At 53.0% G+C, this 20,480-nt stretch overlaps 1 protein-coding gene across 2 annotated transcripts in view; it reads left to right on the forward strand.

Moving 5' to 3' along the window:
• The first annotated feature begins 3,352 nt into the window (after window positions 1-3,352).
• Window positions 3,353-20,480, forward strand: part of INPPL1 (inositol polyphosphate phosphatase like 1) — a 61,179-nt gene continuing 44,051 nt past the window's right edge. For both annotated transcript variants that reach the window (XM_073661170.1, XM_073661169.1), the window contains exon 1: window positions 3,353-3,939. In XM_073661170.1, coding sequence (XP_073517271.1) covers window positions 3,758-3,939 — 182 coding nt within the window. In that variant the 5' untranslated portion in view covers window positions 3,353-3,757. The remainder of the gene's footprint in view (window positions 3,940-20,480) is intronic.

The following is a 20,480-nucleotide window of genomic DNA, read 5'->3' on the forward strand; positions in this document are numbered from 1 at the left end:
CTAAATGGGCACTTAGAAAAGTGTATTTTCATTTTAAGTACCCCCGTGCCCCCAGCCGTGGCAGTGAAGAACCTATTATGGAAGGGTTTCAGCGCCTAGAAATAAACATGAATGCTTCCATTTAGGAACAAAACCCCCTTCCCCACCTATTGGGAAGAATGGGTTAGAAAAGTGGTGCTGAAATCCTCTGCACTGATGGATTGCTGAGAAGGGGATGTGTCTGTGAATGTGATGGCTTGTGCTGCCCTCTGGTGGCCGAGTGCAGACTCGCACACAATGACAGGCTGTTCTGGTCCCTGTGCTCACAGCTGTTGTATCATGATGGGAGTTATCCCTCTTGCGGCAAGAAATCCCCACAGGGCAGAGAAGGAGTTAATGGAAATGTCATTTGTGGTCGACAAGGAAATGAATCCCGATCTGCTCCTCCAGGAATCAAGAGCGTATTGTCCCGGGGCGGACACAGACAGGATGGGCCCTCGGGGCCGGTGTATGGGGCCCCTGGGCCGTCCAATAGCTCCTCATAATGCACAATTCCACCTGCTGTGGAGGTAGTAGTGGCCCCGGAGCTCAGGGGCCCCTGTGGGTCTGCAGAGATTGCACCAATGCTGCGTCCGCCATTGCGATGGTCTGTTAGGGCTCAGGCTCATATGCGAGAAATACGGACGAGGGTAATCTGATAAATCGCATTTCACTCTGAGCGATGTTCTCCACCAGTCTCTGCTCATCGGCGAATTTATTGATTTTCTTTCTCTTTCAAATGAAATCGGACTGAGAAAACAATCGCATGTGGCCGCGTAAACCGTCCGAGACTCGCCAATGGGTGAGAGAAAAACAGACGATCCGGGACGGACGATCCGGGACAGTGCATCCGGGACGGACGATCCGGGACAGCGTCCGACATTTACAGATACTTTACATTCTGTAGCACAGAACACTGTAAATGGTCGTCCTGTAATGATCGCAGAATGATGATATACGCATTGCATGTGGATCTCGTACGGACGGTAGGTGAGATGAAGATCGCATTGTCCCTCCATGACACTCGTCAGACTTTTCAGGAACAACGTCGGACAGTATTTTTTTTCTCGCAGATGAGTGAAAGCCCTAAAACTTGAAGCTGTGATGCCCCGAAAACCACGGGGATAAGTTGTCCGGCAGTGAAGGAGTTAATGAGATATGCAGCAGAAGACGAGACGTTCATGTGTCTGGAGAAGGGAGAAGAAAGGTCCAAGTACAGGTGCTCCGCGTCCCGGCGGCGGTAAGGGGCTCCGCGTCATGGTGAGCTGCGTTACCTCACACGGTCTGACGTCGGGGCCTCGCTACCTCACACAGTCTGACGTCGGGGCCTCGCTACCTCACACGGTCTGACGTCGGGGCCTCGTTACCTCACACGGTCTGACGTCGGGGCCTCGTTACCTCACACGGTCTGACGTCGGGGCCTCGTTACCTCACACGGTCTGACGTCGGGGCCGCGCTACCTCACACGGTGTGACGTCGGGGCCTCGTTACCTCACACGGTCTGACGTCGGGGCCTCGCTACCTCACACGGTCTGACGTCGGGGCCTCGTTACCTCACACGGTCTGACGTCGGGGCCTCGTTACCTCACACGCTCTGACGTCGGGGCCTCGTTACCTCACACGGTCTGACGTCGGGGCCTCGTTACCTCACACGGTCTGACGTCGGGGCCTCGTTACCTCACACGGTCTGACGTCGGGGCCTCGTTACCTCACACGGTCTGACGTCGGGGCCTCGTTACCTCACACGGTCTGACGTCGGGGCCTCGCTACCTCACACGGTCTGACGTCGGGGCCTCGTTACCTCACACGGTCTGACGTCGGGGCCTCGTTACCTCACACGGTCTGACGTCGGGGCCTCGTTACCTCACACGGTCTGACGTCGGGGCCGCGCTACCTCACACGGTGTGACGTCGGGGCCTCGTTACCTCACACGGTCTGACGTCGGGGCCTCGCTACCTCACACGGTCTGACGTCGGGGCCTCGTTACCTCACACGGTCTGACGTCGGGGCCTCGTTACCTCACACGGTCTGACGTCGGGGCCTCGTTACCTCACACGGTCTGACGTCGGGGCCTCGTTACCTCACACGGTCTGACGTCGGGGCCTCGTTACCTCACACGGTCTGACGTCGGGGCCTCGTTACCTCACACGGTCTGACGTCGGGGCCTCGTTACCTCACACGGTCTGACGTCGGGGCCTCGCTACCTCACACTGTCTGACGTCGGGGCCTCGTTACCTCACACGCTCTGACGTCGGGGCCTCGTTACCTCACACGCTCTGACGTCGGGGCCTCGTTACCTCACACGCTCTGACGTCGGGGCCTCGTTACCTCACACGCTCTGACGTCGGGGCCTCGTTACCTCACACGCTCTGACGTCGGGGCCTCGTTACCTCACACGTTCTGACGTCGGGGCCTCGTTACCTCACACGCTCTGACGTCGGGGCCTCGCTACCTCACACGCTCTGACGTCGGGGCCTCGCTACCTCACACGGTCTGACGTCGGGGCCGCGCTACCTCACACGCTCTGACGTCGGGGCCGCGCTACCTCACACGCTCTGACGTCGGGGCCGCGTTACCTCACGGAGGTGACCTCACCACCAGCTGTGGCCATTTTTCTTCACAGGTTATGGAGGCTCTCAGCAGGAGGTTGTGTCAGACATCGGGGAGATCTGACCCCAGATCTGCTGTGTATGAGGCTTGTGCGGATCCTTCAAGTGATCCCAGACAGACGGGCTGATCAGGACTCCGAATCATCGCCCCCAGGAGTCCTCGCTCTTAAAGGAATTTTCCAGATTTTACACAAAAATTTGCAGTCAGACTATGTGACTGTAGACTTGTGAATCCTCACAGCCACACAGGTGACATCGGGAGGTCATATTTACATCTACCTCCTGCCGAGATCCTCTATAACCTGAGAAGAAGTGATGGAGGTGACGGGGGTCACCAGATACTGATGATGGGGGCGACAGGCGGTCACCAGATACTGATGATGGAGGCGACGGGCGGTCGCTAGATACTGAGGATGGAGGTGACGGGCGGTCACCAGATACTGATGATGGAGGCGACGGGCGGTCGCTAGATACTGAGGATGGAGGTTTGATAGTTTTTTTTAATAATAACAGTGAATTATTTACTTCTACTTGTGAAACCTTCTGACTTCGCCGGACTTTCCCCACTACTGTGTAGACACACTGTGTAATGTATGATGTCAGTGTACAGCATACTGTCCAGCCTCTGTACACGGTGTATACGCTAGGTGCCGTCCTACTCTCTGCTGACACCAGGTGTCGCTGTCCATCCCCGGTGCAGTTACTCTGTGCGGCCGCTCGGTGTCGCTGTGTTCTCCGGTGTCCGGGGAGGAGGCGGCTGCTCTGTCTCCGGCGGTTCCTCTTTCTGGCCGCCAGTGTCGCTTTGTGGCCGCGGGATGTCGGGCGTTGTGTCGGTGCCCGGGGTTTGGCCGCTGTCCGCCCGGTGTCCGGGTGCTCAGTGACCGCGGCTCCTCCTCTCCTCCGGGCGCAGGGTGATGCGGGCTCGGGGGGCGCGGGCGGATTTCCTGGGGTGTCGCCCCCTCTCTGTGCGGGGCCCCCGGCTGCGGCCGCTCGCGGCTTTTACTTGACCCCTTGTAACTTTTTGTGGAAACTTGTTGCGACTTTTTACTTGTTGACACTTTAATTTCTTCCATTTATTTATTTTTTTTTAGTTTTTGGATTTTTTTTTTTTCTTACTTAATTTCCTGGAGATGGCGTCGAGCTGCGGCGCGGTGCTGGCGTCCAGCGCTGCGGGGAACATGGCGCTGCCCTGGTACCACCGCGATCTGAGCCGCGCCGCTGCCGAGGAATTATTGGCCAAGGCCGGGAGAGACGGCAGCTTCCTGGTCCGAGACAGCGAGAGCGTCACCGGGGCGTACGCCCTCTGCGTCCTGTGAGTACCCGTCACCCCCGCCTCCCATGGGGGCGACACACGAAGGATGGCGGAGGATGCGGTGCTGGTCACGGCCCGGCATCACCCGCCATACTGCGCTGCTATAACTGCCATCCCGCCGTCATGGCGGTAATCTGTGGTGGATACGGCGGACGCGTCCCGCTGAGCCTCCTGGCCCTGTGGCCGCCGTGAATCCAGTCCGGGCACAAATCTGTTAAAGGAATAGGAAAATTATTTACAATTGTGTATAGAACAGAAAAAGTTTAGAACTTAGGAGACTCCAACCAAAACTGTGGTCCCTCCAGGATTCTCCATCCTCCAGGTAGTCGGGCCCCCTCGCCGTTGTGTGGCCTCTGGTGGGAGTCGGGCCCCCTCGCCGTTGTGTGGCCTCTGGTGGGAGTCGGGCCCCCTCGCCGTTGTGTGGCCTCTGGTGGGAGTCGGGCCCCCTCGCCGTTGTGTGGCCTCTGGTGGGAGCCGGGCCCCCTCGCCGTTGTGTGGCCTCTGGTGGGAGCCGGGCCCCCTCGCCGTTGTGTGGCCTCTGGTGGGAGCCGGGCCCCCTCGCCGTTGTGTGGCCTCTGGTGGGAGCCGGGCCCCCTCGCCGTTGTGTGGCCTCTGGTGGGAGCCGGGCCCCCTCGCCGTTGTGTGGCCTCTGGTGGGAGCCGGGCCCCCTCGCCGTTGTGTGGCCTCTGGTGGGAGCCGGGCCCCCTCGCCGTTGTGTGGCCTCTGGTGGGAGCCGGGCCCCCTCGCCGTTGTGTGGCCTCTGGTGGGAGCCGGGCCCCCTCGCCGTTGTGTGGCCTCTGGTGGGAGCCGGGCCCCCTCGCCGTTGTGTGGCCTCTGGTGGGAGCCGGGCCCCCTCGCCGTTGTGTGGCCTCTGGTGGGAGCCGGGCCCCCTCGCCGTTGTGTGGCCTCTGGTGGGAGCCGGGCCCCCTCGCCGTTGTGTGGCCTCTGGTGGGAGCCGGGCCCCCTCGCCGTTGTGTGGCCTCTGGTGGGAGCCGGGCCCCCTCGCCGTTGTGTGGCCTCTGGTGGGAGCCGGGCCCCCTCGCCGTTGTGTGGCCTCTGGTGGGAGCCGGGCCCCCTCGCCGTTGTGTGGCCTCTGGTGGGAGCCGGGCCCCCTCGCCGTTGTGTGGCCTCTGGTGGGAGCCGGGCCCCCTCGCCGTTGTGTGGCCTCTGGTGGGAGCCGGGCCCCCTCGCCGTTGTGTGGCCTCTGGTGGGAGCCGGGCCCCCTCGCCGTTGTGTGGCCTCTGGTGGGAGCCGGGCCCCCTCGCCGTTGTGTGGCCTCTGGTGGGAGCCGGGCCCCCTCGCCGTTGTGTGGCCTCTGGTGGGAGCCGGGCCCCCTCGCCGTTGTGTGGCCTCTGGTGGGAGCCGGGCCCCCTCGCCGTTGTGTGGCCTCTGGTGGGAGCCGGGCCCCCTCGCCGTTGTGTGGCCTCTGGTGGGAGCCGGGCCCCCTCGCCGTTGTGTGGCCTCTGGTGGGAGCCGGGCCCCCTCGCCGTTGTGTGGCCTCTGGTGGGAGCCGGGCCCCCTCGCCGTTGTGTGGCCTCTGGTGGGAGCCGGGCCCCCTCGCCGTTGTGTGGCCTCTGGTGGGAGCCGGGCCCCCTCGCCGTTGTGTGGCCTCTGGTGGGAGCCGGGCCCCCTCGCCGTTGTGTGGCCTCTGGTGGGAGTCTGGCCCCCTCGCCGTTGTGTGGCCTCTGGTGGGAGTCGGGCCCCCTCGCCGTTGTGTGGCCTCTGGTGGGAGCCGGGCCCCCTCGCCGTTGTGTGGCCTCTGGTGGGAGCCGGGCCCCCTCGCCGTTGTGTGGCCTCTGGTGGGAGCCGGGCCCCCTCGCCGTTGTGTGGCCTCTGGTGGGAGCCGGGCCCCCTCGCCGTTGTGTGGCCTCTGGTGGGAGCCGGGCCCCGGCCTCCAACGCACTGTTGTCCGCCAGGATCCTAGCGTGACCCGTGGATAAGGCGGACTCCTGGCCCGTGGATAAGGCGGACCCCTGCCCTATGTTGTCTGTGATGTAGTCTGACACCTTTTTTCCTATGAAGTCCTGTTGTCAGGAGCAGCCATTGACGTATAGTGGGGTCCGCAGGGGAGGGTCCAGAGTTTGTGTTTTCAGTGCGGTCAGTGATGATTGGGATAGTTCCCAGGATCTCCTGAGGTTGCAACATTTTAGGTTGTGTTTGTTGTCAACTGCGGTCATGTGACCGGGTTTTGGGGCAACTCTCGTGGCATCGGTGACCCCGGAGTCGTCCTGTCCTCTGATTACAGCACCGACGCCTGCAGATCCGCGCTGCTCCAGTATACGGGGGATACAGGAGGGTATATACAGCCCTGCTCCAGTATACGGGGGTCCAGGAGGGTATATACAGCCCTGCTCCAGAATACGGGGGTACAGGAGGGTATATACAGCCCTGCTCCAGTATACGGGGGTCCAGGAGGGTATATACAGCCCTGCTCCAGTATATGGGTGGTACAGGAGGGTATATACAGCCCTGCTCCAGTATACAGGAGGTTATATACAGCCCTGCTCCAGTATACGGAGGTCCAGGAGGGTATATACAGGTGCATCTCACTACATTAGAATATCATCAAAAAGTTAATTTATTTCAGTTCTTCAATACAAAAAGTGAAACTCCTATATTATATAGAGTCATTACACACAGAGCGATCTATTATATAGAGTCATTACACAGAGGGATCTATTATATAGAGTCATTACACAGAGGGATCTATTATATAGAGTCATTACACACAGAGTGATCTATTATATAGAGTCATTACACGCAGAGGGATCTATTATATAGAGTCATTACACACAGAGGGATCTATTATATAGAGTCATTACACACAGAGGGATCTATTATATAGAGTCATTACACACAGAGGGATCTATTATATAGAGTCATTACACACAGAGGGATCTATTATATAGAGCCATTACACGCAGAGGGATCTATTATATAGAGTCATTACACGCAGAGGGATCTATTATATAGAGTCATTACACGCAGAGGGATCTATTATATAGAGTCATTACACGCAGAGGGATCTATTATATAGAGTCATTGCAGGCAGAGGGATCTATTATATAGAGTCATTGCAGGCAGAGGGATCTATTATATAGAGTCATTGCAGGCAGAGGGATCTATTATATAGAGTCATTGCACGCAGAGGGATCTATTTCTTGCAGCCAATGAAAACACAAAAGTCATTATCTCAGTAAATTAGAATACTTTATAACAGCTTGTCGTCCTCCTGAAATGTCTGTTCAGTAAATGCCTCAATACTTGGTCGGCTCCTTTTGCATCAATTACTGCATCAATGCGGCAATGTGGCATGGAGGGATCAGCCTGTGGCATGAAGGGGTCAGCCTGTGGCATGGAGGGATCAGCCTGTGGCATGGAGGGATCAGCCTGTGGCATGGAGGGGATCAGTCTGTGGCATGGAGGGATCAGCCTGTGGCATGGAGGCGATCAGCCTGTGGCATGGAGGCGATCAGCCTGTGGCACAGAGGCGATCAGCCTGTGGCACGGAGGCGATCAGCCTGTGGCACGGAGGCGATCAGCCTGTGGCACGGAGGCGATCAGCCTGTGGCACGGAGGCGATCAGCCTGTGGCACGGAGGCGATCAGCCTGTGGCACGGAGGCGATCAGCCTGTGGCACGGAGGCGATCAGCCTGTGGCACGGAGGCGATCAGCCTGTGGCACGGAGGCGATCAGCCTGTGGCACGGAGGGGATCAGCCTGTATCACGGAGGGGATCAGCCTGTATCACGGAGGGGATCAGCCTGTATCATGGAGGGGATCAGCCTGTATCATGGAGGGGATCAGCCTGTATCATGGAGGGGATCAGCCTGTATCATGGAGGGGATCAGCCTGTATCATGGAGGGGATCAGCCTGTATCATGGAGGGGATCAGCCTGTATCATGGAGGGGATCAGCCTGTATCATGGAGGGGATCAGCCTGTATCATGGAGGGGATCAGCCTGTATCATGGAGGGGATCAGCCTGTGGCATGGAGGGGATCAGCCTGTGGCATGGAGGGGATCAGCCTGTGGCATGGAGGGGATCAGCCTGTGGCACGGAGGCGATCAGCCTGTGGCACGGAGGCGATCAGCCTGTGGCACGGAGGCGATCAGCCTGTGGCACGGAGGCGATCAGCCTGTGGCACGGAGGCGATCAGCCTGTGGCACGGAGGCGATCAGCCTGTGGCACGGAGGCGATCAGCCTGTGGCACGGAGGCGATCAGCCTGTGGCACGGAGGCGATCAGCCTGTGGCACGGAGGCGATCAGCCTGTGGCACGGAGGCGATCAGCCTGTGGCACGGAGGCGATCAGCCTGTGGCACGGAGGCGATCAGCCTGTATCATGGAGGCGATCAGCCTGTATCATGGAGGGGATCAGCCTGTGGCCCTGCTGAGGGGTTATGGAGCCCAGGTGGCTTTGATAGCCGCCTTCAGCTCGTCTGCATTGTGGGGTCTGGGGTCTCTCATCTTCCTCTTGACAATACCCCATAGATTCTCTATAATAGATTCTCTATGGGGTTAAGGTCAGGCGAGTTTGCGGCCAATCAAGCACAGTGATACTGTTGTGTGTAAACCAAGTATTGGTACTTTTGGCCGTGTGGACAGGGGCCAAGTCCTGCTGGAGAATGACATTTCCATCTCCATAAAGCTTGTCGGCAGAGGGAAGCATGAAGAGCTGTAAAATGTCCTGGTAGACGGCGGCGCTGACTTTGGTCTTGATAAAACACAGTGGACCTCCACCAGCAGATGACATGGCCCCCAAACCATCACTGATGGTGGAGACTTCACACTAGACCTCCAGCAGCTTGGATTGTGGCCTCTCCACTCTTCCTCCAGACTCTGGACCTTGATTTCCAAATGAAATGCAAAATTTACTTTCATCTGAAAACACCTTGGAGCACTGAGAACAGTCCAGGTCTTCTTCTCCTTGGCCCAGGTAAGACGCTTTTGTCATTGTCTATTGGTGATGAGCGGCTTGAGACCAGGAATGTGACACTTGTAGCCCATGTCCTGGATACGTCTGTGTGTGGTGGCTCTGGAAGCAATGACTCCAGCAGCAGTCCACTCCTTGTGAATCTCTCCCACATTTTTGAATGGCCTTTTCCTAACAATCCTCTCCAGGCTGCGGTTATCCCGGTTACTTGTGCACCTTTTCCTACCACACAACTGTCCATTAATCTGCTTGGATACAGCGCTCTGTGAACAACCAGCTTCTTTAGCAATGACCTTTTGTGGCTTACCCTTCTTGTGGAGTGTGTCAATGACTACCTTCTGGACATCTGTCAAGTCAGCAGTCTCCCCCATGATTGTGGAGCCTACTGAAACAGACTAAGTGACCATTTTAAACGCTTCGGAAGCCTTTGCCGGTGTTTTTTGTTAATTATTCTAATTTACTGAGATAATGACTTTTGTGTTTTCATTGGCTGTAAGCCATAATCATCAACATTAACAGAAATAAACACGTGAAATAGATCCCTCTGTGTGTAATGACTCTATATAATAGATCCCTCTGTGTGTAATGACTCTGTATAATAGATCCCTCTGTGTGTAATGACTCTATATAATAGATCCCTCTGCGTGTAACGACTCTATATAATAGATCCCTCTGCGTGTAACGACTCTATATAATAGATCCCTCTGTGTGTAACGACTCTATATAATAGATCCCTCTGTGTGTAACGACTATATAATAGATCCCTCTGCGTGTAACGACTCTATATAATAGATCCCTCTGCGTGTAATGACTCTATATAATAGATCCCTCTGCGTGTAATGACTATATAATAGATCCCTCTTCGTGTAATGACTCTATATAATAGATCCCTCTTTTTTGTAATGACTCTATATAATAGATCCCTCTGCGTGTAATGACTATATAATAGATCCCTCTGCGTGTAACGACTCTATATAATAGATCCCTCTTCGTGTAATGACTCTATATAATAGATCCCTCTGTGTGTAATGACTCTATATAATAGATCCATCTGTGTGTAATGACTCTATATAATAGATCCATCTATGTGTAATGACTCTATATAATAGATCACTCTGTGTTTAATGACTCTATATAATAGATCCCTCTGTGTGTAATGACTCTATATAATAGATCCCTCTGTGTGTAATGACTCTATATAATAGATCCCTCTGCGTGTAATGACTCTATATAATAGATCGCTCTGTGTGTAATGACTCTATATAATAGATCGCTCTGCGTGTAATGACTCTATATAATAGATCCCTCTGTGTGTAATGACTCTATATAATAGATCCCTCTGTGTGTAATGGACTCAATATAATAGATCCCTCTGCGTGTAATGACGCTATATAATAGATCCCCCTGTGTGTAATGACTCTATATAATAGATCCCTCTGTGTGTAATGACTCTATATAATAGATCCCTCTGTGTGTAATGACTCTATATAATAGATCCCTCTGAGTGTAATGATTCTATATAATAGATCCCTCTGTGTGTAATGACTCTATATATTAGATCCCTTTGTGTGTAATGACTCTATATAATAGATCCCTCTGTGTGTAATGACTCTATATAATAGATCACTCTGTGTGTAATGACTCTATATAATAGATCCCTCTGAGTGTAATGACTATATAATAGATCCATCTGTGTGTAATGACTCTATATAATAGATCACTCTGTGTGTAATGACTCTATATAATAGATCCATCTGTGTGTAATGACTCTATATAATAGATCACTCTGTGTGTAATGACTCTATATAATAGATCCCTCTGTGTGTAATGACTCTATATAATAGATCCCTCTGTGTGTAATGACTCTATATAATAGATCCCTCTGTGTTTAATGACTCTATATAATAGATCCCTCTGTGTGTAATGACTCTATATAATAGATCCCTCTGTGTGTAATGACTCTATATAATAGATCCCTCTGTGTGTAATGACTCTATATAATAGATCCCTCTGCGTGTAATGACTCTATATAATAGATCGCTCTGTGTGTAATGACTCTATATAATAGATCGCTCTGCGTGTAATGACTCTATATAATAGATCCCTCTGTGTGTAATGACTCTATATAATAGATCCCTCTGTGTGTAATGGACTCAATATAATAGATCCCTCTGCGTGTAATGACTCTATATAATAGATTCCTCTGTGTGTAATGACTCTATATAATAGATCCCTCTGCGTGTAATGACTCTATATAATAGATCCCTCTGTGTGTAATGACGCTATATAATAGATCCCTCGGTGTGTAATGACTCTATATAATAGATCCCTCTGTGTGTAATGACTCTATATAATAGATCCCTCTGTGTGTAATGACTCTATATAATAGATTCCTCTGTGTGTAATGACTCTATATAATAGATCCCTCTGTGTGTAATGACTCTATATAATAGATCGCTCTGCGTGTAATGACTCTATATAATAGATCCCTCTGTGTGTAATGACGCTATATAATAGATCCCTCGGTGTGTAATGACTCTATATAATAGATCCCTCTGTGTGTAATGACTCTATATAATAGATCCCTCTGTGTGTAATGACTCTATATAATAGATCGCTCTGCGTGTAATGACTCTATATAATAGATCGCTCTGTGTGTAATGACTCTATATAATAGATCGCTCTGCGTGTAATGACTCTATATAATAGATCCCTCTGTGTGTAATGACTCTATATAATAGATCCCTCTGTGTGTAATGGACTCAATATAATAGATCCCTCTGCGTGTAATGACTCTATATAATAGATTCCTCTGTGTGTAATGACTCTATATAATAGATCCCTCTGTGTGTAATGACTCTATATAATAGATCCCTCTGCGTGTAATGACTCTATATAATAGATCCCTCTGTGTGTAATGACGCTATATAATAGATCCCTCGGTGTGTAATGACTCTATATAATAGATCCCTCTGTGTGTAATGACTCTATATAATAGATCCCTCTGTGTGTAATGACTCTATATAATAGATTCCTCTGTGTGTAATGACTCTATATAATCCCTCTGTGTGTAATGACGCTATATAATAGATCCCTCGGTGTGTAATGACTCTATATAATAGATCCCTCTGTGTGTAATGACTCTATATAATAGATCCCTCGGTGTGTAATGACTCTATATAATAGATCCCTCTGTGTGTAATGACTCTATATAATAGATTCCTCTGTGTGTAATGACTCTATATAATAGATCCCTCTGTGTGTAATGACTCTATATAATAGATCCCTCTGCGTGTAATCACTCTAATATAGGAGTTTCACTTTTTGTATTGAAGAACTGAAATAAATTAAATTTTTGATATTCTAATTTAGTGAGAAGTCCTGCTCCAGTATACAGGGAGGTACAGGAGGGTATATACAGCCTGGACCAGTATTCGGGGGTACAGGAGGGTCTATACAGCCCTGCTCCAGTATATGGGGGTACAGGAGGGTATATACAGCCTGGTCCAGTATTCGGGGGTACAGGAGGGTCTATGCAGCCCTGCTCCAGTATACAGGGGATACAGGAGGGTATACACAGCCCTCCTCCAGTATACAGGGGTACAGGAGGGTATATACAGTCCTCCTCCAGTATACGGGGGTACAGGAGGGTATATACAGCCCTGCTCCAGCATACAGGGGGTACAGGAGGGTATATACGGCCTTGCTCCAGTATACGGGAGGTACTGGAGGGTATATACACCCCTGCTCCAGTATACAGGGGGTACAGGAGGGTATATACACCCCTGCTCCAGTATACAGGGGGTACAGGAGGGTATATACACCCCTGCTCCAGTATACGGGGGCTACAGGAGGGTATATACACCCCTGCTCCAGTATACAGGGGGTACAGGAGTGTATATACACCCCTGCTCCAGCATACGGGGGGTACAGGAGGGTATATACGGCCTTGCTCCACTATGCGGGGGTACAGGAGGGTATATACACCCCTGCTCCAGCATACAGGGGGTACAGGAGGGTTATATACACCCCTGCTCCAGTATACAGGGGGTACAGGAGGGTATATACACCCCTGCTCCAGCATACAGGGGGTACAGGAGGGTATATACACCCCTGCTCCAGTATACAGGGGTACAGGAGGGTATATACGGCCTTGCTCCACTATGCGGGGGTACAGCAGGGTATATACACCCCTGCTCCAGTATACGGGGGGTACAGGAGGGTATATACACCCCTGCTCCAGTATACGGGGGGTACAGGAGGGTATATACACCCCTGCTCCAGTGTACGGGGGGTACAGGAGGGTATATACACCCCTGCTCCAGTATACTGGGGTACAGGAGGGTATATACACCCCTGCTCCAGTATACGGGTGGTACAGGAGGGTATATACACCCCTGCTCCAGTATACGGGGGGTACAGGAGGGTATATACACCCCTGCTCCAGCATACAGGGGGTACAGGGCGGTATATACAGCACTTCTCCAGCATACAGGGGGTACAGGAGGGTATATACACCCCTGCTCCAGCATACAGGGGGTACAGGAGGGTATATGCGGCCTTGCTCCAGTATACGGGGGGTACAGGAGGGTATATACACCCCTGCTCCCGTATACGGGGGGTACAGGAGGATATATACACCCCTGCTCCAGTATACGGGGGGTACAGGAGGGTATATACACCCCTGCTCCAGCATACAGGGGGTACAGGAGGGTTATATACATCCCTGCTCCAGTATACAGGGGGTACAGGAGGGTATATACACCCCTGCTCCAGCATACAGGGGGTACAGGAGGGTTATATACACCCCTGCTCCAGTATATGGGGGTACAGGAGGGTATATACACCCCTGCTCCAGTATACAGGGGGTACAGGAGGGTATATACAACCCTCCTCCAGTATATACAGCCCCCTCCAGTATACGGCTGTTTATACAGCAGAGGTGATTATTGATGTGTAATAATCTCCGCTGACGTCGTCCCCATTGTTCTGCGGCGCCGTCACCTTCAGGCCGCGACTCCAACAACCAGAAATCCGACTGTTTCCTTTCTACCGGGAGGAGAGAAGCTGAGGGGAAGCGGCAATGTCCTCGCAGGAATGAGGAGCCATCCGGGAGGAAGCGGACTCACCGTGGGGGGCGAGGATACAGGGTCGCGATCACACAGGACCCCCACATCTGAGGGTGCAGGGGCAGAGACCCTGAGGCCAGCGAGGTGTCATACGGGGCTGCTGGCTGCAGTTTTATCTGTCGGTCCTGATAGGAGTAACGTCAAGATGCCCGAAAAACCACTGCCACGTCCCCACCCCGAACGTCAGGACGCCAGAGACAACAGCCCCTGGCACCAGTGCCCCCTCCCCTACAGCGACAAATACCCCAATAACAATCCATTAGATACGACGGCCCCCAACATCAAGAAGGGAGGACGACCCCCACAGTCCAGAGACAATAAGTACGAGCTCTGGCTGACTCCAGCCTGCACTGGCTGATAACAGAGAGCAACAGACCTGCAGAACCGATGCAGAGAAGTCGGACACTGAGGAATCAGAAGAAGGAGCAGCACGAATCTGCAGGCCGTATATACCCTCCTGTATACTGGAGCAGGGCCGTATGTACCCTCCTGTATACTGGAGCAGGGCCGTATGTACCCTCCTGTATACTGGAGCAGGGCCGTATATACCCTCCTGTATACTGGAGCAGGGCCGTATATACCCTCCTGTATACTGGAGCAGGGCCGTATGTACCCTCCTGTATACTGGAGCAGGGCCGTATATACCCTCCTGCATACTGGAGCAGGGCCGTATATACCCTCCTGCATACTGGAGCAGGGCCGTATATACCCTCCTGCATACTGGAGCAGGGCCGTATATACCCTCCTGCATACTGGAGCAGGGCCGTATGTACCCTCCTGTATACTGGAGCAGGGCCGTATGTACCCTCCTGTATACTGGAGCAGGGCCGTATATACCCTCCTGTATACTGGAGCAGGGCCGTATATACCCTCCTGTATACTGGAGCAGGGCCGTATGTACCCTCCTGTATACTGGAGCAGGGCCGTATGTACCCTCCTGTATACTGGAGCAGGGCCGTATGTACCCTCCTGTATACTGGAGCAGGGCCGTATGTACCCTCCTGTACACTGGAGCAGGGCCGTATATACCCTCCTGCATACTGGAGCAGGGCCTTATATACCCTCCTGCATACTGGAGCAGGGCCTTATATACCCTCCTGTATAATGGAGCAGGGCCATATATACCCTCCTGTATAATGGAGCAGGGCCATATATACCCTCCTGTATACTGGAGCAGGGCCATATATACCCTCCTGTATGCTGGAGCAGGGCCATATATACCCTCCTGTATGCTGGAGCAGGGCCGTATATACCCTCCTGTATGCTGGAGCAGGGCCGTATATACCCTCCTGTATGCTGGAGCAGGGCCGTATATACCCTCCTGTATACTGGAGCAGGGCCTTATATACCCTCCTGCATACTGGAGCGGGGCCGTATATACCCTCCTGCATACTGGAGCGGGGCCGTATATACCCTCCTGCATACTGGAGCGGGGCCGTATATACCCTCCTGCATACTGGAGCGGGGCCGTATATACCCTCCTGCATACTGGAGCGGGGCCGTATATACCCTCCTGCATACTGGAGCGGGGCCGTATATACCCTCCTGTATACTGGAGCGGGGCCGTATATACCCTCCTGTATACTGGAGCGGGGCCGTATATACCCTCCTGTATACTGGAGCGGGGCCGTATATACCCTCCTGTATACTGGAGCAGGGCTGTATGTACCCTCCTGTATCCCCCCTTATACTGGAGCTGGGCTGTATGTACCCTCCTGTACCCCCATATACTGGAGCAGGGCTCTATGTACCCTCCTGTACCCCCGTATACTGGAGCAGGGCTGTATATATCCTCCTGTACCCCGTATACTGGAGCAGTGCTGTATATACCCTCCTGTACCCCGTATACTGGAGCAGTGCTGTATATACCCTCCTGTATCCCCCGTATACTGGAGCAGGGCTGTATGTACCCTCCTGTATCCCCACATATACTGGAGCAGTGCTGTATATACCCTCCTGGACCCCCGTATACTGGAGCAGGGCTGTATATACCCTCCTGGACCCCCGTATACTGGAGCAGGGCTGTATATACCCTCCTGGACCCCCGTATACTGGAGCAGGGCTGTATATACCCTCCTGTAGCCCCGTATACTGGAGCAGGGCTGTATGTACCCTCCTGTATCCCCCCGTATACTGGAGCAGGGCTGTATGTACCCTCCTGTATCCCCCCCGTATACTGGAGCAGGGCTGTATGTACCCTCCTGTATCCCCCCGTATACTGAAGCAGGGCTGTATGTACCCTCCTGGACCCCCGTATACTGGACAGGGCTGTATATACCCTCCTGGACCCCCATATACTGGAGCCGGGCTGTATATACCCTCCTGGACCCCCATATACTGGAGCAGGGCTGTATATACCCTCCTGGACCCCCGTATACTGGAGCAGGGCTGTATATACCCTCCTGTATCCCCCGTATACTGGAGCAGGGCTGTATATACCCTCCTGTATCCCCCGTATACTGGAGCAGGGCTGTATGTACCCTCCTGGACCCCTGTATACTGGAGCTGGCCTGTATATACCCTCCTGGACCCCCGTATACTGGAGCAGTGCTGTATATACCCTCCTGTACCCCCCATATACTGGAGCAGGGCTGTATGTACCCTCCTGTACCCCCATATACTGGAGCAGGGCTGTATTTACCCTCCTGTATCCCCCGTATACTGGAGCAGGGCTGTATATACCCTCCTGTACCCCGTATACTGGAGCAGTGCTGTATATACCCTCCTGTAGCCCGTATACTGGAGCAGTGCTGTATATACCCTCCTGGACCCCCTTTATACTGGAGCAGGGCTGTATGTACCCTCCTGGACCCCCCTAATACTGGAGCAGGGCTGTATATACCCTCCTGTATCCCCCGTATACTGGAGCAGGGCTGTATGTACCCTCCTGTATCCCCACGTATACTGGAGCAGGGCTGTATATACCCTCCTGGACCCCCGTATACTGGACAGGGCTGTATATACCCTCCTGTACCCCCATATACTGGAGCAGGGCTGTATATACCCTCCTGGACCCCCATATACTGGAGCAGGGCTGTATGTACCCTCCTGGACCCTCTTATACTGGAGCTGGGCTGTATATACCCTCCTGTACCCCCGTATACTGGAGCAGGGCTGTATATACCCTCCTGTATCCCTCGTATACTGGAGCAGGGCTGTATGTACCCTCCTGGACCCCCGTATACTGGAACAGGGTTGTATGTACCCTCCTGTACCCTCGTATTCTGGAGCAGGGCTGTATATACCCTCCTGGACCCCCGTATACTGGAGCAGGGCTGTATATACCCTCCTGTACCCCCTGTATGCTGGAGCAGGGCTGTATGTACCCTCCTGTATCCCCCCGTATACTGGAGCAGGGCTGTATGTACCCTCCTGTATCCCCACGTATACTGGAGCAGGGCTCTATATACCCTCCTGTACCCCCGTATACTGGACAGGGCTGTATATACCCTCCTGTACCTCCCCATATACTGGAGAAGGGCTGTATATACCCTCCTGGACCCCCGTATACTGGAGCTGGGCTGTATATACCCTCCTATACCCCCATATACTGGAACAGGGGTGTATATACCCTCCTGGACTCCCGTATACTGGAACAGGGTTGTATGTACCCCTTTATACTGGAGCAGGGCTGTATATACCCTCCTGTATCCCCGTATACTGGAGCAGGGCTGTATATACCCTCCTGGACCCCCATATACTGGAGCAGGGCTGTATATACCCTCCTGGACCCCCGTATACTGGAGCAGGGCTGTATGTACCCTCCTGTAGCCCCCGAATACTGGAGCAGGGCTGTATGTACCCTCCTGTAGCCCCGTATACTGGAGCAGGGCTGTATATACCCTCCTGTATCCCCCATATACTGGAGCAGGGCTGTATGTACCCTCCTGGACCCCCGTACACTGGAGCAGGGCTGTATATACCCTCCTGGACCCCCATATACTGGAGCAGGGCTGTATGTACCCTCCTGGACCCTCTTATACTGGAGCAGGGCTGTATATACCCTCCTGGACCCCCGTATACTGGAGCAGGGCTGTATATGTACCCTCCTGTAGCCCTGTATACCCCACAACTTTCCTCCCTCTCGTTGCTCTTCCTGGCAGCAGTCACCTTCCCTCTCGCTGTTGATGGAGAGATGCCACCAGTTCTCTATCGGTGAAGGATGAAGTAGGTAACTTCTCCGGGACTGTAAGAGAAATCTCTCACGACGGGGGTCCGGATGGCCGGGGGTCATTTCCTTAGCTGAGGTTCCGTCGCAGTGACCTCACCGCCCCGTACTAGGTGACGTCATGCTCTTCCCTTGCTGTCATTCAGGATCTTGGGGAGTGTTTTTCCTCTTTTCCTTGAGGTATTCGAGGTTCTGAATGTGTAAAAGAGGATGTGGTGAAGCCGAGGTGCCGTCACCTGCCGCAGCGGCTGCTGACTGATCAGAAGTGGTCGGGGCGATGAGTCACAGCCGTACAGATAGTGCACAGTACAGTACTGTCCTCACGCTGCACTCCCCCCGTGTATGGCTGCCAACAGGAAGTGGTGACCCCCCCCTCTGCCCGAATAGGCAAAATCCTGCTGCGTGTAATGCCGGCCAAACCGGTCCACAGCGCCATCCCACTAATGTCCAGTCCTACATCTACACTAGTTGCCTCCGGAGCTGCGCTCATCATTTTGCTGGTGTCCCGTTTGCTCTCAGGTTGCAATTCCTCAGTGACGCCCCCAACTGGTGCAGTTTTTATAATGCACCCACATCCCTGGCACGGCATGATGGCTAATACCTGTGAATGGCGCCATCATGCGTGCCCCGCGTTCACTGCACATGACCGCGCCACCATGGCTGCCGGCGGGGGATTCCTGGCGGGTGAGGCGTCTCTGTAGCCCGAGGCTTCACCATGTCACGCCTCATCATAGCAGGAATGTGCGGGAAACAGCTGCCGCCGAGACACGTCCGCGGGACGCCGAGGAGCAGCCGCACACCCCGTGCACCCACCCCTTACCCCCACCCCATACACCCACCCTGTACCCACTGCTCGGATACACATATATATATATATATATATATATATATATATATATATATATACTGTATAGAGTCACCGCAGGCACAAATCCAGACCAAGAGCCAAAATCATACAGTCCAGGGAGAGGCGCTGTATCTAATCCTCTCCTGTGTGATACTGTCTGCTGAGCTGTGTATCTAATCCTCTCCTGTGTGATACTGTCTGCTGAGCCGTGTATCTAATCCTATCCTGTGTGATACTTTCTGCTGAGCTGTATCTAATCCTATCCTGTGTGATACTGTCTGCTGAGCCGTGTATCTAATCCTATCCTGTGTGATACCGTCTGCTGAGCCGTGTATCTAATAATCTCCTGTGTGATACTTTCTGCTGAGCTGTATCTAATAATCTTCCTGTGTGATACTTTCTGCTGAGCTGTATCTAATCCTATCCTGTGTGGATACTGTCTGCTGAGCTGTGTATCTAATCCTCTCCTGTGTGATACTGTCTGCTGAGCCGTGTATCTAATCCTCTCCTGTGTGATACTGTCTGCTGAGCCGTGTATCTAATCCTATCCTGTGTGATACTGTCTGCTGAGCCGTGTATCTAATCCTATCCTGTGTGATACTGTCTGCTGAGCCGTGTATCTAATCCTCTCCTGTGTGATACTGTCTGCTGAGCTGTGTATCTAATCCTATCCTGTGTGATACTGTCTGCTGAGCCGTGTATCTAATCCTATCCTGTGTGATACTGTCTGCTGAGCCGTGTATCTAATCCTATCCTGTGTGATACTGTCTGCTGAGCCGTGTATCTAATCCTCTCCTGTGTGATACTGTCTGCTGAGCTGTGTATCTAATCCTATCCTGTGTGATACTGTCTGCTGAGCCGTGTATCTAATCCTATCCTGTGTGATACTGTCTGCTGAGCCGTGTATCTAATCCTATCCTGTGTGATACTGTCTGCTGAGCCGTGTATCTAATCCTCTCCTGTGTGATACTGTCTGCTGAGCTGTGTATCTAATCCTATCCTGTGTGATACTGTCTGCTGAGCCGTGTATCTAATCCTATCCTGTGTGATACTGTCTGCTTAGCCGTGTATCTAATCCTCTCCTGTGTGATACTGTCTGCTGAGCTGTGTATCTAATCCTATCCTGTGTGATACTGTCTGCTGAGCCGTGTATCTAATCCTATCCTGTGTGATACTGTCTGCTGAGCCGTGTATCTAATCCTATCCTGTGTGATACTGTCTGCTGAGCCGTGTATCTAATCCTCTCCTGTGTGATACTGTCTGCTGAGCTGTGTATCTAATCCTATCCTGTGTGATACTGTCTGCTGAGCCGTGTATCTAATCCTATCCTGTGTGATACTGTCTGCTGAGCTGTGTATCTAATCCTCTCCTGTGTGATACTGTCTGCTGAGCTGTGTATCTAATCCTATCCTGTGTGATACTGTCTGCTGAGCCGTGTATCTAATCCTATCCTGTGTGATACTG

This window comes from Phyllobates terribilis, unplaced genomic scaffold (genome assembly GCF_046119375.1).
Source record: "Phyllobates terribilis strain yellow unplaced genomic scaffold, ASM4611937v1 Scaffold_2__4_contigs__length_985480577, whole genome shotgun sequence".
Taxonomy (NCBI): Eukaryota; Metazoa; Chordata; class Amphibia; order Anura; family Dendrobatidae; genus Phyllobates; species Phyllobates terribilis.